This window comes from Cydia splendana, chromosome 16 (genome assembly GCF_910591565.1).
Source record: "Cydia splendana chromosome 16, ilCydSple1.2, whole genome shotgun sequence".
In the NCBI taxonomy this organism is placed as follows: Eukaryota; Metazoa; Arthropoda; class Insecta; order Lepidoptera; family Tortricidae; genus Cydia; species Cydia splendana.
In genome coordinates this window covers 5166604-5184231 of record NC_085975.1, presented here as the reverse complement: position 1 = coordinate 5184231, position 17628 = coordinate 5166604, and the positions used below count along the sequence as shown (strand labels likewise).

The following is a 17628-nucleotide window of genomic DNA, read 5'->3' as shown; positions in this document are numbered from 1 at the left end:
ATACAAACTCGTTAAAATTGCAATTAATTTAGAATTGTTACGGCCCACTCAGTGTAAACAAAGAATGGTTAATTCTTCGACATGATAAATGATAAGAGTTCTACGCGTCGGTTTAAAAATATAAAACATCCGATATGAAATATTATCTCTTAGTTTCGTCGAAATTGTTCAATCTATTTAAAACAAATGAATTCTATCATTGAACTATAACTGTATCTAATCATTTTAATTTCAGGTTATAATACCCAAAGGATAATTTTGCTGGCATTTGCCGCAATAAGTCAAGTGGATGGTGGTTGCCAGCTGCGCGACTTGGGACGGCAACCTTGTGAAGGCGAATTGATTTGCACTGATGACTTTGGCGTTGCTATCGCTAACGTAAGAGATTGGCCCTGCAGACGCCATGAAACCTACGACTACTACAACGGTTACCGACGATTTAGAACCGATGACGACTACAGTCTATACGTCAAAGCAGAAAATATCGACGGAACAGATTCATTCGACGCCTACGGTGTCGTCAATGAACTCAGAGACCACATATTAACTCTATCGATTACCAACGGGAAAATGAACTCTGTCCCATCAGCCATTTATAACGCACGTAAAGCAACAAACATTGATCTTTCCAGCAATACAATAGAATCTTTAAAGCTAGAAGCTTTCACAAAAATAAACAGTTTAAAATTGCTCAACATGTCATGTAATCATATAGCAGATTTAGAAGTCAGTGAGAGATCGCCCGGCGCCGGATTCAGCGCGGTACAGACAATAGATTTGAGCTACAACGCTATTTCCTCCATCCCCAATAATTACTTCAGACAGTTTCCAGATTTACTGCATTTAGATCTATCTCACAATTATATTAAAAGTTTCGATATACTTACTTTTGAAGGCATTACACAGCTCCAAAAGTTATACGTTTCAGATAACGAAATAACTAAATTGGGCGTAGTTTTTGCAAGATTCGAATTTATGAAAGAATTGGTTTTAGATCACAACTATTTGACATCACTTGAGGAAAGCAATTTTGATAAAATGTCCAAGTTGGAAAAACTTAATATAAGTTCGAACACTTTAGCTAGTATTGGAGATGCATCTTTTAACCATTTGGTTGAATTACAGGAGTTGGACTTGAGCAATAACACAATTAGTACAATCACAAAGCCTATATTTCAGCATAACACTAACTTACAATCATTAGACATATCATCAAATAAAATTACTAAAATAGAACCAGGATCATTTGAAGGGAAGAGTATTGAAGATTTTAAAGTCCATAATAATCCTATTGCGGGTTCTTTGATCAAAAACACCTTTCAAGGCATTTGTGTCGACAAACTAGACTTGAGTAGTGCTAATGTTACTGAGCTAGGTCCGGAATTATTTGAGGGGCAATTTCAATCTTTAAATTTCAGTAGAAATTTCATATCCAAAATTCATAAAACAACCTTCTATAAACTCGAATTATTGACAGAACTAGATCTCTCATATAACCAATTACAAGACATAGAATTTGACACTTCGAATCTATACAATCTTTCCTACTTCTATATCAACAATAATAAAATTAAGAAAATCAGAAACGACACGTTTAAATCTCTAACTGCGTTAAAAGTTGTCGATTTATCTAATAACGCAATTGAAAATATTGAAATACTTTCTTTCCAAAATTTAAAAGAGCTTGAGTCGTTGAATTTAAATAATAATCCCCTTGTTGAGGTTATCCCGCCACATATGTTCAGTGGACTAGCTTTAACTACAGAGCTCGATTTCACAAATTCCAAAATAAAAACGATTCAAAACAACGCATTCAACGGAATGGAGTCCTTAAAAAAGTTTAATTCTACACATAGTAAGATATCAGTACTAGAATTTAATACATTTAATGGCACTGGGTCAATTGAAGTTTTGGATCTATCTTACAATCAAATAGAATCTTTTTCTATAAATAATACGAATATTAAATTTGTGAAAGATCTATATTTACAATACAATAAACTTCAACATGTGACCGATCAAACGTTTTCAGGGCTAAGTAATTTAAGTTCATTAAGTTTAAAGGGGAATAATCTAATTAACATTGAGAATGGAGCTTTTCTCGATTTAAATAATCTACTAAAGCTTGACATTTCTGCCAATAAAGACGTAGTTTTTAATTCATCAATATTTTCGAATCTGAAGTCACTCTCTGTAGTCCTACTTGATCACGTGACATCAAGATTTACTTTCAAGAGTGTGGTAAACACTACAATTACCAACTTGGATTTGTCTTTTTGTGAAATATCAGATATCAATGCAGTCCAAGTGTACCAGATTACAACTCTCGAACTGTTGAATCTGGCTTCAAATAAGATTAGGACAGTCGACAAGACATCGTTCCAAAAGTTACACCAAGTTGCATGGATCGATCTCAGTAATAATAAGCTTTCCAGTATCCAACCAGGGTCTTTCGGCGATAATGAAGACCTGAGCGTTTTAAATTTAAGCAATAACTTCCTATCTTCCCTAAAGTTTGGTGTATTTGATGGTCTAGCCAATTTAAACACCATTGACTTGTCAAGTAATACGTTGCATAGTTTTAGTGCAAGCATATTTCACAACACACCTCTTGTGCGAATAGTTTATGTTGACAATAATCTAATAGATGATGTAGATTTTGTAGAGTTTACTAAAGCTAATATTAGAGACCTTTACATAGGGGGCAACCCTGTACCTTGCAGTAGGTTAACCGAATGGAAAAAGAATACCGATATTCTGCATCCGCACATAGTGTCCGTTAAAGCAAAAAATGAAATATATGATAAAGAGAATGTTGATGGCATAACTTGTAAAAGTAAGACTAAATTTAACGACTTTGGTCAGAACAATAGTAACGAAACTGCTCTTGCAGCAATGTTGTCGAGCTCTTTGGAAGAATTCCGGGTCACAGTGGAAAGGTTTTTGGACCGTAACGATTCTAAAATTGATCTTGAGTCAATCGGTCTCCAAAAGGTGTCTACTTCAATCGAAAATTTTCTAGAAGTATTTAACAAAAGTGAAACAAGAAATAATGTTTTCCTTGAAAAACTAATGAACATCAACAATAGTACTAACAGGGCTTTAGAAAACATACAAGAATATGTAAAGCTTCGTAATGTTATAGCAGTCGATTCTCAAACCGATTCGCCAATAAGGAATGATGAAATAGAGAAAACAATCATTGCAATGTTATCGAAAGAAAAACAATCTATGAAAAATGAAATTAAGAATATGTTTGATGATTGGAAGTCGAATAACGTTGTAAATAATAAATTTGCAGCTCAGTCCGCTAGTGATGGAAGCTCAACTGACCTGAGGTCTGCATTATATTTCATAGCTACGTGCCTTGCGGCACTCCTTGGTCTACTAGTTTTAAGTCTGATATTCGTTTTCTTTAAGTTACGAAATAAACATGCGTATAGTAACCATTTGTCGCATAGCAGACAACCAATATCCAATGCGATGGAAATGGAATAACTATAAAATAAAGTTGTGAGTTTTTGTATAACGTTTTTAATGTGTAATTGTACTTTAAACGTAGGTAAGCTTAAATTAAAATGTTTAATGCCTAAAAATATGTTTTATTTTTGATATAATCGACAGTGGAAATTTCAAATATCGTAAGGGACCTCAGGTACTTTTCAGGAGAGCAAAAAAACATTTTTTTTTTTAAAACGGTAATTTGGTTAAAGGCTTCTCCATACGAACGTAGTGCCCATTTTCCTCCCTCAATATTGACGTTCTGCAAAACATTTTTACATAATTTATTGTATAGCCACGTAGGACCGTGGCCGTGGCTCGTGGGAGTCGTGGGACTCGTGGGCTACTAAAATATTTCTAGTTCGCGATACTAACGTTCCGTAAAATGATTGGGTTACAGCGCAAGGCATGTTAACAATGAAACAGCTGTCTTATAATAGCTGTCTCTTTTTCACTGACAGAAGGCTTGTGACGTCACGCAGCGCGATGGCGGGGAGCGCGCGCATTCGTCCAAGCAGCTGCCCGCCATTTTGGATTCACGCTTTAACAACAAACAAACGGCAATGTAAAACTAAAGTTAAAATTAAGGTTATTAAATGACAACACGTAATTAAGTGACATGTCGTGGACAATCGAAAGTGACATAAAACTTATTAATTTAGTTAAGAAATATGATATGTTTTACAATCCTAAAAGCAGCGACTATAGAAATGTAACGTTGAAAAGTGACGTGTGGAAAAGAATTGGGAGTATTCTGAACAAATCAGGTACGTTTTAGTAAGAATTTCTATTTCATAACCTATTAGGATATTGCAGAGATATAGCTAAGTATATGATTTCAGTTGAAAATAAAATGGTTCACTAGGTACTATACTTTTATTACTTTTGTAATGTTACCATAGATAGTATTAGTTCAGTGACTGATACGAGTGGCACTCGAACTCGGAAGCTATTGTAGTGGTATCGCCATTTTTTAAAAGATGGAGCTGTTATCTTTATCAATTTCAACCGTATGATAATTATATTATGTTCTATAATTGTACACGCTTAACAAATTTAAAATAATTGTCAACACTCCGCCGTGCTATTGGATAAAGTAATTAAAAATCGTACGTTAAATCTCGGTAAACAAAATATTTTAAAAAAGTACGTAAAAAGTTGCTTGCAAAATTATAGTATAGGTACGTACCAAAGACATATGTAACTCCGTATAAGATGAAAAGTCTAAGAAAAAAACGTGCCTCGGAAATCAAGAAAAAGTCATTCTCGGATAGATGGCGCACACGGGTACACTACATAATTCCGAAATATTTTATGCCGAATTTTAAAATATCGAATTTTATTATTCCGATTTTTAAATGCTCGACCCATCAAAATTCCGATTGTCGTAATTACCGAACGATGAAAGTTTTATATTTCCGAATAGTAAAACCGACGATTTTTTAAATTCCGAACCACATAATTCCGAATATAATAATTCCGATAGGGAGAAACACCGAATTTAACATTTACGATTTTTGATATCACGAATTCCGAATTGTCATAATTCCGAAATTTTGAATTCCGATTTGACGTGATTCCTATTTTTTAAATTCCGAATAACGATATTCCGAATTTGTTGTTAATAAATAAAGGTACCTACGTTTCTACGGGGGGTAGCAGTTCTAACGTAACCTAAACCTACTTTCTTAAAAACAGTTATTTACTGTAGGGGTCGCAGTTCTAACCTCACCTATACCTACTTTTCTGTAAGCTGTAAGTTTCTAGGGGAGGGAGGGTCGCAGTTCTAACCTAACCTACACCTACTTTTCTAGTAGCAGTTGGTTTCTGTAAAGGTCGCAGTTCTAACATAACCTAACCCACTTTTCTAGTAGCAGTTGGTTTCTGTGAAGGTCGCAGTTCTAACCTAACCCACTTTTCTAGTAGCAGTTGGTTTCTGTGAAGGTCGCAGTTCTAACCTAACCCACTTTTCTAGTAGCAGTTGGTTTCTGTAAAGGTCGCAGTTCTAACCTAACCTAACTCACTATTCTGGTAGCAGTTGGTTTCTGTGCAGGTTGCAGTTCTAACCTAACCTAACCCATTTTGTCTAGTAGGAGTTTATTTCTGTGAAGGTCGCAGTTCTAACCTAACCTACTTTTCTAGTAGCAGTTGGCTTCTGTGAAGGTCGCAGTTCTAACCTAACCTAACCCATTTTTCTAGTAGGAGTTGGTTTCTGTGAAGGTCGCAGTTCTAACCTAACTTAACCCACTTTTCTAGTAGCAGTTGGTTTCCGTAAAGGTCGCAGTTCTAACTTAAGCCACTTTTCTAGTAGCAGTTGGGTTCTGTGAAGGTCGCAGTTCTAACCTCACCTAACCCACTCTTCAAGTAGAAATTGGTTTCTGTAAAGATCGCAGTTCTAACCTAACCCACTTTTCTAGTAGCAGTTGGTTTCTGCGAAGGTCGCAGTTCTAACCTAACCTAACCCACTTTTCTAGTAGCAGTTGGTTTCTGTAAAGGTCGCAGTTCTAACCTAACCTAACCCACTTTTCTAGTAGCAGTTGGTTTCTGTGAAGGTCGCAGTTCTAACCTAAACTAACCCACTTTCTTAGTAGCACTTGGTTTCTGTAAAGGACGCAGTTCTAACCTAACCTAACCCACTTTTCTGGTAGCAGTTGGTTTCTGTGAAGATCGCAGTTCTAACCTAACCTAACCCATTTTTCTAGTAGGAGTTGGTTTCTGTGAAGGTCGCAGTTCTAACCTAACCTAACCCACTTCGCTAGTAGCAGTTGGCTTCTGTGAAGGTCGCAGTTCTAACCTAACCTAACCCATTTTTCTAGTAGGAGTTGGTTTCTGTGAAGGTCGCAGTTCTAACCTAACTTAACCCACTTTTCTAGTAGCAGTTGGTTTCCGTAAAGGTCGCAGCTCTAACTTAAGCCACTTTTCTAGTAGCAGTTGGGTTCTGTGAAGGTCGCAGTTCTAACCTCACCTAACCCACTTTTCAAGTAGAAGTTGGTTTCTGTAAAGATCGCAGTTCTAACCTAACCCACTTTTCTAGTAGCAGTTGGTTTCTGCGAAGGTCGCAGTTCTAACCTAACCTAACCCACTTCGCTAGTAGCAGTTGGTTTCTGTAAAGGTCGCAGTTCTAACCTAACCTACTTTTCTAGTAGCAGTTGGCTTCTGTGAAGGTCGCAGTTCTAACCTAACCTAACCCACTTTCCTAGTAGCACTTGGTTTCTGTAAAGGACGCAGTTCTAACCTAACCTAACCCACTTTTCTGGTAGCAATTGGTTTCTGTGAAGGTCGCAGTTCTAACCTAACCTAACCCATTTTTCTAGTAGGAGTTGGTTTCTGTGAAGGTCGCAGTTCTAACCTAACTTAACCCACTTTTCTAGTAGCAGTTGGTTTCCGTAAAGGTCGCAGTTCTAACTTAAGCCACTTTTCTAGTAGCAGTTGGCTTCTGTGAAGGTTGCAGTTCTATCCTAACCCACTTTTCTAGTAGCAGTTGGTTTCTGTAAAGGTAGCAGTTCTAGCATGTCCAAATGATTTAAATGCATTTTTTTTTGAAGATCAATTTTAAAAACGGCTGACCATTTAATTACTTCCCTTTTGAAAATCACGAATTTCATTTTTCCGAGTGTACAAAAGATCGAATTTCTGAATTCCGAATTATTTTATTTCCGATCGGTCAATGATTTTTCGGAATAGACATTTTCGGAAAAAAAAAATTGGGATTTTTTAATAATCGGAACTTCAAGCTTTCGTTCATATGACAATCGGATTTTAAGTATTCGGAAATAGCGCAGTCGTGATTTTCTTCTTTCGTGGTTTTCAAAGTCGTGATTTCGATATTTCGGACGTATAAAAAATCGTGATTATAAAAATCGAGGTTATGAAAGTCGGAAAAACATATTTCGGAATATTTGGGTGTTCCCGGCGCACACATTAGTACTATTTATTATACTGTGCCTTTGGCCTATGGTCGGCTAGATGGCGTTGACGACACCGTTTCATATTTAACAATTTTAACACACAGGTATCAGTGAATGAACATGGGTCAAAATTATATAAAAATAATAAAATCATTTATCCATATATATAATTTTTTTCCATAGTTTTATACGTTTTCATTTTGAGTTTTAGTCGTGTGTCGATAGATGGCAGTAAATTTACTGTGACTAAAATTTACTATGACAGGACCCCTCTATACTATCTATTCTCTATGGTACGTACCTAGTAAAAAAAGTGTACCTACATATTATAATAAGAATGTTAAGTAATACATATTAGTAGTAGCGGTTGACCAAAATCAGCTGCAAATGGTGTTAAAGGTATGAAAATCGGCACGATTAATCTTTAGGCCATTTGAATCAATTTGACCCGTAGCACCAAAAAAAAAACACAAACGGAAAGGATTATAAAAAAAAATATATATCTTTTATTATCTATCTTATATATCTTTATTAAAAAAAAATTCCATACAATATTGTTAGTATCATATCATTACAGCTACATGTTAGTAAGTACATTAAAATTAATCATTAACATTATAGGTACATATAGGTAAATAATTGACACAATGTTTTGACAATTGACAATGAGATCAAGATTTATAAATACATTAAAATTAATTGAAATCATTAATATTTTTTATTTTCCATACAAAAAAAAGATGACGTCATTACTCCTTTCCGTTTGTTTTTTTGTTTTGGTGCTACGGGTCAAATTTATTCAAATGGCCTAAAGATTAATCGTGTCGATTTTCATACCTTTAACACCATTTGCACCTGATTCCCGAATTTCAGGCTGTACCGCTATCACTAATATCAGGAAGCCTCAAAGCCGCCTTTATGTATTATGGTTGAATATTGCTAACTGAATAAAGAAGCCAGTTTTAGCCGACGATATAAATTGTTTTATATTTTTATTTTAAATATTTTTTATTTATTTGACAGATGAAGACTGCTGCAGAAGGTGGGGCTACGTGAGGGGTCACTACGTTAGACGGAGAGGAAAACCTGCACCAAAAAGATTTAGTGATGTCGTTAAAAATGGCTTAAAACGAGCTAAGCTACTTACATTCTTGGATGAATATCGTGTGGAGTATTATAACAATGACAGTAGTACTGATCAGAGCGTCAACGAGCCTCCGTCAAGCGAAGTCAGCTATGAAAATTATGATGACCTTGATGATGGCGAAGAAGATATTGTTGAAGTCAAAGCCGAAAACCATGACATTGTCGACGTAGAAGATAATAATTATTACAAGGAAACAGAAGAAAGGGAATACGCTGAGCCGAAAGCAAGTACAGAAATCCCGAATAAAGATACTAATTCGGACAGTCTTGATGAGACAGACCATTTTTTTGCATCAATGGCGAAAATTGCAAAGAAACTACCCAGACGTGATCAAGTTATGTTGCGAATGCAAATAGCTACGATGGTTGGGAACGCCGAGTTGAAGCAAATGGAAAACGAGCACAAGTGAATGTCTTTAACAAGTGACTGTGCAGTTTGCATCAATCAAGAGGCAACAGTGGTGTAGCTAGACGCGGATGAAGCGGCCTTTTGGCCACGGCTGCGCACTTAAAGGGGCCTCGCGGGAGCCAACCCTTTTTATAACTGGGAATAAACTTTGAAAGAAAAGGGCCTCGTAGAAGTGAGTTCGCCCTCAGCTAGTTCACGTTACGCCACTGAGCGACAAGATGCCGTGTCGTGTAAATGTCATTTTTTCTTATTCCTTCTCCATTTCCTATAAAATATAAGTGTTTTATGAATGTTACATGAACCTAGGTTGTCGATATTCGACATTGCTTGAAGCACCGATGCTTGCTGTAGCACATAGTGACCATAATGTAATGACACTAATGAGTGGTTGCCATTTGGCTAAGAATTGAAGGACGCAGTCAAAGTACCCAATGATCTGGTCAAGAGTGCAGAAAAGAAAACCTTTGGATGAAGGTAGCGGACGACCGATCGTTGTGGAGTTCCTAGTGGAGGCCTAAATTGAGTAGTGAACGTCTTTCGGTTGATATAATGATGATGAACTCGCATTAAATCTGCTTGGCAGGTAAAATGTGTTTCATTTGTTATTATTTAACGACGCTGTAAGCTTTTATTGAATATTTCAAAATGCTAACAGTTGGTATATGCATATATCTATCGTAGCATAAATCTCCGCCTGATGGTAATGTACAAACGTGTTGTAATAAAATAGACGTTTTATACAAAAAAAAATTCTAAAGTTTGATTTTTATCTGTTATAAATGTGTTAAGTTGGATCTTCAAGCATATACTATTGAACAACATGCGCCGTAAAAAAATTAAATAATAAATAATCCTCGACAAACAATATAACGTTTTAATGAATGATCCGATTTCATCAGATTTAATACAATTTGGCTGGTTTGAAGAGTGCCATTCTGGGTGGGATAAATACGAGATCAAAACTTGTCCTATAAAAAATGTTTGTAATTTTCCAATGAGTTTCGAAAATACCATATGTTTTCGTAAGGCCTAAAATGATGTCCACCTGTCCAATTTCTTTGTCCAATGTGTATTTTGTCTCACATTTTGCTTAATGAGAGAGTGAGACGCAATGAAATTGTAATTGTATCAAGATATTGGACAGATGGAATACCACCCTAAGCTACATTTGTAAGTTTTACTTACTTACATAAGTAGGGACACAGTTATACTACAGAATGAGAGATGATTATCATTATCTCATTCTAACAAATAGCTTTGTCCCTATTTACCTACGTAAGTAAAACTTCATAGGAAGATTATTTAGGACATACGGGGAAATTGAACTTATAAATAGCATAGAGAAATATAGTAAGACAAGAGTGCTCACTCCATACATCAGTTTTGGTACCAAAAAAAATAGTATTTTCATAGTAGCACTCTTGTCTTACTATATTTCTCTATGATAATAGGGAACTCTATAGTTTGTCAAAGGACTGTGCCATTTCAAACATAGACAGAGAGAATCATACTATCTTTGTCTTACACTAGTACTAGCACCCAAAAGACAAGGATGAGTATAGTTTTTGTTCTTATTTACTAACAAATTTGGTTTGACCAACTATATAGGTATATCAACCAAATTTTATTGAAATTTAACAAAAAAATTGACAAAAAATTAAATAAAAAACGGCCTAAATCTGTTCATTGAAAAAGCGAGCCTTAGCGCCATCTCTAAACGTGGGCAGTTACTAGAGTAATAGTAATACGTTCCGAAGTTCGTTGAGGGTAACGTCATTGTAGTTACAACTTCGGCGTATAGATGGCCTAGAATATGATAATATTGTACAATTTTTGCAGGCTCCCTCCCAGCTCTATGGTACAGGGACGCGCGTCTGTTTTGGTCCTACAACTAACTTTTTTTAGGGTTTCGTAGTCACCTAGAAATCCTTATAGTTTCACCATGTCCGTCTGTCTGTCTGTCTGTCCGAGGCTTTGCTTCGTGATCGTTAGCTGCTAGAAAGCTTTGGCATGGATACATAAATCATGCATTGCGACAGAACGCGCGGTAAAATAAAAACTATAAAAATACCTATTTTTTACTTTTTTGTAGGTATTCTTATGGTTATTTTAATAAGTTAATAACTAGGTACGCTATGTAAACTAAATTCTGTGTGTGTATCATAATGAATATGCACTTTTGGTATAATTTCAGTTTATAAACGTTCAAAAAGTATAATTATCTTATGTATAATGCACTAAATGTATATTTTCAATTAGTATAACATATAAATAATATAACATTCTATATACATATCGTTGTTTGGTATACAATACATATAAACTAACTATATTTAATATAACATTTATTACGCATATAAATTAAAATAAATAATAAAATCTCATATAATTATCTGAACAAAACATTGGTAAAATTATTTGGATAGGATAGCTCAGAATTTCAAAGTTCATAGTACTTAACTAATAATAACTGTCAGAAAAGTGGGTTAGGTTAGGTTTGAACTGTGACCCCTCAGAGAAAAAAAAAACTGCTACCAGAAAAGTGGGTTAGGTTAGGTTAGAACTGTGACCCCTCAGAGAAAAAAAACTGCTACCAGAAAAGTGGGTTAGGTTAGGTTTGAACTGTGACCCCTCAGAGAAAAAAAACTGCTACCAGAAAAGTGGGTTAGGTTAGGTTTGAACTGTGACCCCTCAGAGAAAAAAAACTGCTACCAGAAAAGTGGGTTAGGTTAGGTTAGAACTGTGACCCCTCAGAGAAAAAAAGCTGCTACCAGAAAAGTGGGTTAGGTTAGGTTTGAACTGTGACCCCTCAGAGAAAAAAAACTGCTACCAGAAAAGTGGGTTAGGTTAGGTTTGAACTGTGACCCCTCAGAGAAAAAAAACTGCTACCAGAAAAGTGGGTTAGGTTAGGTTAGAACTGTGACCCCTCAGAGAAAAAAAACTGAATTTGAAGAGTGAATGAAGTGAGTGAATTTCTCTTCTTACCCACACATAATTAGAAAAACATTTTATGGAGCAACTAGGTAGGCGCTTATATTTATTGTGTGATATTCGTTTTGTATATTATATTATTTCAATGTTATACATTTTCCTACTTATCATAAACGATATTATATGTAAAGTACATTATACAATATAAAATTATAGAATTCATTGTCATACGTATCGCACGTTATACTAATTGCACGTTATGCCATTCAAAATTATACTAATTGAATTTACATATTCTGAGCAATATATTATAGGTTTGTATACGTTCTATTACTTACCCAGTTCAAACATCGTTACAACCCAACGTTCCAGAAATACGTTTACACGCTGTTATAGCAAGTGTCTTATAGAGGCGTATAAATATTTTTGGACGTTGGTTTGTACCTACAGATGTTTGTTAACTCGACTGTACCTATTCTTAAACCTCTGGTAACTGGGTAAGTAATAGAACGTATACAAACCTATAATATCCGACCGTCCATGTTTCCTCTACCATGTTGTAAAATATTTGCGCCGTTGGCCATAACCTATTTAAAGTCCGGATCTCAAACTCCTAACAGCATTGTAACTAACTCGCACGGACGCGTATGCGACTAACTTTTTCTCTTGACTTTGTCCAGAACTTTGACTAAAGCAGAAGTTAACACATGAACACATTTCGTACTATTGAGTTGTGTTTCTGTACTCGGGTTTTGTTTGTTACTAACTAAAGTAACCTCGGAGCCCAAGTGTACAATAGAGTTATCAAACATCTTAACGAGCCAACGTTCCAAATATATATACACGCCTTTAAGGTACGGATTGACAATAAGTTACTGTAAATATATTTTGGAAACGTTGGCTTGTAAATATGTTTGTTATTTGATAATTCAAACCTAAGCACATCTTGCCGCGGCAACCACAAAAGTACCTAAGGTGGTGGTACTAGTGCTCGACATGCTAATGCCCAATAGATGACACCCTGCTGTCACCTCTAATGACAATGACTTAAGTTTCAAGATGACATGTACTGGGACCGCGTCGACCGCCACCTTATACCCATTCGAGAAGAACAAAGAGTGCTTTTCATTATAAAATGCACAGCTAAGTTCTTAATTAGAGCAATTAAATTTGACGCATAAAGTTCAGTTCAAAATTAAGAACAAAACATTAGTTTTCTTTCGTTTTCAGGAAGTTCGCTAATTGAGCCGGGAATAAATTTCAGGCAAGGATTAAGTTCAGTGAGCTAACGGCAAAGGAAAAGCTCCTTTGGAGCGAGCTTTTACCGAACAATTTTCGACTTTAGCTTGGAGCTTGGTGCAAGGGATAAGATGTTATAAAATTCCAACTTACCCATTAGCACGATATCTACCGACTTATGGCCAGGCGTGGCTCACTCCGCGATTTCGTCGCGTTGCTTTACATGCGGCCCACACCAATTTTGGTATTGAGCAGTAATAGTAGAACGGGCGCCTGCTCGCGCTTGCGCCATCTTGCGGTCATAATTGTATAATAGATGAGAGTGAACCTTCTGTAACTAGTAGGTTCTATTATTTATTCTGTGTTATGGCGTATTGATAAACGCGCTAGGTCAAATTGTTTTGCATCAAATTCTTGTATGGTGGACGTTCGACGGGATATTTGAACCAGTGACTACAGTAGTAGTAGTAATGAAATTGTTCTCGATATCAGAATGGGTTAAAATTGCTAATGTATGTAAGACCGGTGAAGATATAATAATTATATGTACCTATTATGATTCCCTCTCATCGAGCTGATCTAAAGATGGAGACCGAAAGTGGTCATAATCCTTAACGAGCAGTAGGGGAAATCGGGGCAGTTTTATTGTATAACTAATTGCGAACAACACAACAAGAAATCACCCCTAAGGGTCTAGCTAAAGATGACAATCGTTGTCAGAAAACGCCAATTGAAACTTAAATACCGTAATACTATAAAACTTTGCCCTTTAACATAACTTTGCCCACCGCGTCACAGTTCAGTAATAGCGTAAAGTGTATCTGTAACTACTTTTAAGTTATTTCGCTTTTACTGAACTGTGACGAGTTGTGTAAAGTTATGTTGAAGGGCAGGGTAGGGGTGCTAAGAATCTCCGGCAAAGATCCGGCTACCCGCCCCGACGACGACTGGCCCTGGTAACACACAACATACGCACTATGAGGACTGACGAAAAGATCTGCGAGCTGGAAGAGGAACTGAGCAGGTTACACTGGGACATTGTAGGGTTATGCGAAGTCCGTAGAGAGGGGGAGGACACGACAACCCTGAAGTCTGGTAACTTGCTCTACCACCGGGAGGGCGACCAACAGTCCCAAGGTGGTGTCGGGTTTCTCGTTCACAAGTCCCTCGTAAACAGGGGCGTATTTACCATAGGGCCAAGGGGGCCATGGCCCGGGGCGGCAGGCCGCAGGGGGGCGGCGAAGCCGCCCCCTTGCGGCTTTTTCTGAGCGCCTTTTATAATCAAACTTAGCTATATTTTTTATTATATTTTAATTGACATTTAAATTAATAAACAAACGAACGCTTCAAACCCCACCAATTGCTAAAAATATCTACCAACAAGTACCTAAATTAAGCAACATTTTCGTTCAAGAAGTATTAGTACGGCGCAGTGCCGGATTTACCACTAGGCTGAGTAGGCTGAAGCCTATGGCGGCAGATTTTAGGGGGCGGCAAATTTGGGTCAAAAAAATATTTTATTAGCTGTTCAGATAGGGTCGACCAGAATTTTGTCGCTCCCCTATTTATTTGTAAAATTTAAATAACAAGCCTTGTCGATTTTGCCGCCCTCTGTCATGTCAAGACCCTTTATATTGAGACAGACAGACGGCCGGACGGACAACAAAGTGATCTTATATGGGTTCCGTTTTTTTCCTTTTAAAGTACGAAACCCTAAAAATGTACCTACTATTTTCTCGAAAAAATTTCGCGCTCGCTACGCTCGCGTTTTCACGTACGTACCTAACATTATTTGTGACCCATCTGACTATATACATACGGGCGGTTCTTGTGTCTTCGTGGTATTGAATCTCACTAAATTGTTCCGATCCCATGCCGAAACTCAGTACAGATAGAGTGCTCTCGATATCAGGTACAAATACAATACTTTTCATGACTTTCCAGCACCACAGAATGAGGGATAATGGTACGGCCTGTGTAATACGCATCCCTACTACTGTCGTCTGCGTAGCAATGATTATCATTGATATGCAGCAATGACAGCACAGAACCTAGTGCAACGCCAGCGGTAATGTCCACACTATCGGAGCAGCTTCCGTCTACTATACGGCTCATGTGAAAGCTAGCGATCCATTTGTATAACATATAGTCCCTCGAGCAGACTCGATGCCAGACCCGACCGAACTCCTTAGCTATATCCAGCCTGACTGCCATGTCTCACCTTGATTCTCAATGGCCAAAACCCAGCAGTACCCACCGGTCACCGATCAGATCAGGCAAATATAACGAGGTCGCATCGTCATTGAGTAACAAAAACGGCCCATATAAATCTGTATCTAGAATAGTAACATTAGTGACGTCACCTTTCTGCACTCAAAAGAATAAAAAAATATCTACGTTCCACTATCAGCGGAGAGCGCCTGAATAGCTTAGCTCTTCTTAATATAGAAGCTGAGCTGACAAACGTTTTAAATTACGACAGCGTTATTGATGATCTTGTCAACCAATTTGTACATAGGAAAACAATGTAAATGCCTATGTGAGTAAATGGTAAATGTTTAGTTTTTTTTTATTTCACACCCCAAAGGTACTTGTTGCAGGTTTTTTTTTTCTTAAATAAAATACTTTATCGTCACTGATGAAGGGGGGCGGCAAATCAAAATGGCCCGGGGCGCCAAATTTGTAAATACGCCTCTGCTCGTAAACAACATAATAACCATCGACAGTGTGTCGAGCAGGGTGGTATACCTAATACTCAGAATATCCAAAAGATATTCGCTGAAGGTCATTCAGGTATACGCACCGACCTCGTCACACTCCGATGATGAAGTAGAAGCTATGTATGAGGACGTAAGTAGGGCCATACATACTTCTAAAACCTACTTTACTGTTGTTATGGGGGACTTCAACGCAAAGTTGGGCAAGAGAAGCGGGGATGAGTTGAGAGTGGGGCAATTTGGGTATGGGCAACGGAACCCTAGGGGTCAGAGGCTGGCCGACTTTCTGGAGAGAGAGGAACTCTTCATGATGAACTCTTTCTTCCAGAAGCCGCCTCACAGGAAATGGACCTGGATGAGTCCTGACGGTTCCACGAGAAACGAGATAGACTTCATCATGACCGACAAGAAACGGATATTCAGTGATGTCTCTGTGATCAACAGGGTAAAGACCGGTAGTGATCACCGAATCGTAAGAGGCACACTGAATATCAATATTAAACTTGAAAGGTCCAGCCTGATGAAGTCTACGCTCCGACCTACTCGAGCCTATGTTCAAAACCCCGAAAGCTTTCAACTCGAGCTCTCTAACCGCTTTGCTTGCCTAGAGAACTTGGCTTCAGTGGACGAAATCAACGACGGGCTAGTGGAAACTGTCCACACAGTAGGGTCTAAGTTTTTTAGATCCCGCCGTAAAGATAGACCTCAGAAATTGACCGAGCAAACCTTGAACCTCATGGCTGAACGACGCTCGCTACAGTTGCAGTCTCCCGATGACGCGGAGTCATATAGGCAGCTCAATAGACGTATATCTAAGTCCCTGCGACATGATCTGCGTCTCTTTAATACTAACCGTATTAAAGAGACTATTGAGCGAAACCAAGGCTCCAAAGTGTTCGCAAAGGACAAGTCTATTGGGCAAAGCCAGCTGACAAAGCTGAAACGGGAAGATGGCAGCATAGCGTCGAGCAAAGCGGAGGTTTTAGGTGAGATCGAGAGGTTCTATGGACAGTTATACACTTCGATCGCAAAGCCCGTTGACAGCTTGGTAGGAGATCCAAGAGCCAAGCTGTCCCGACATTATACCGAAGATATCCCGGACATCAGTCTGTACGAGATTAGGATGGCCCTGAAGCAGCTTAAGAACAACAAGGCGCCGGGCAAAGACGGAATCACTTCAGAGCTTCTGAGAGCGGGTGGAACACCGGTACTTAAAGTCCTCCAGAAGCTCTTTAATTCCGTCTTGTCCGAGGGCATAACGCCTGAAACATGGAGTAGAGGCGAGGTGGTGCTGTTCTTCAAAAAAGGTGATAACAACCTATTGAAGAACTACAGACCCATCACGCTTCTGAGCCATGTCTATAAGCTGTTTTCAAGGGTCATCACGAACCGTCTCGAACACAGACTTGATGACTTCCAGCCTCCCGAACAAGCCGGTTTCCGAAAAGGCTATAGTACCATAGACCACATCCATACGCTGCGGCAAGTTATACAGAAGACCGAAGAGTATAACTTGCCATTATGCTTAGCGTTTGTGGACTATGAGAAAGCCTTCGATTCGGTGGCAACATGGGCGGTGCTTGAGTCTCTTCAGCGATGCCATATTGACTATCGGTACATCGAAGTGTTGAAGTGTTTGTATAGTAACGCCACCATGTCGGTCCGAGTACAGGAGCAGAGCACGAGGGCGATTCCATTGCGAAGAGGCGTAAGGCAGGGAGACGTTATCTCTCCGAAACTGTTTACTGCCGTAATGGAAGACGCCTTCAAGCTCCTG

General features: G+C 38.0%; 2 protein-coding genes across 2 annotated transcripts; both read left to right on the top strand.

The window, feature by feature from the left end:
- Nucleotides 1-226: 226 nt before the first annotated feature.
- Nucleotides 227-3511, top strand: LOC134798071 (toll-like receptor 3). The gene has a single exon (XM_063770404.1). The coding sequence runs from the start codon at nucleotides 571-573 to the stop codon at nucleotides 3496-3498; it is 2928 nt and encodes a 975-aa protein (XP_063626474.1). The 5' UTR covers nucleotides 227-570; the 3' UTR covers nucleotides 3499-3511.
- Nucleotides 3512-3992: 481 nt separating this feature from the next.
- LOC134797860 (uncharacterized) lies at nucleotides 3993-9611 on the top strand. Its single transcript, XM_063770209.1, has 2 exons — nucleotides 3993-4268; nucleotides 8433-9611. Exons 1-2 carry the CDS (start codon nucleotides 4121-4123, stop codon nucleotides 8963-8965), a joined length of 681 nt encoding a protein of 226 aa, XP_063626279.1. The 5' UTR covers nucleotides 3993-4120; the 3' UTR covers nucleotides 8966-9611.
- Nucleotides 9612-17628: the final 8017 nt, after the last annotated feature.

What these genes read in the sequence shown, in the direction of transcription:
- LOC134798071 (XM_063770404.1), top strand. Translation starts at nt 571, where the DNA reads ATGAACTCTGTCCCATCAGCCATTTATAACGCACGTAAAGCAACAAAC.
- LOC134797860 (XM_063770209.1), top strand. Translation starts at nt 4,121, where the DNA reads ATGTCGTGGACAATCGAAAGTGACATAAAACTTATTAATTTAGTTAAG. An exon ending in GAGTATTCTGAACAAATCAG is followed by an intron (nt 4,269 to 8,432) that starts GTACGTTTTAGT and finishes TTTATTTGACAG; the next exon opens with ATGAAGACTGCTGCAGAAGG.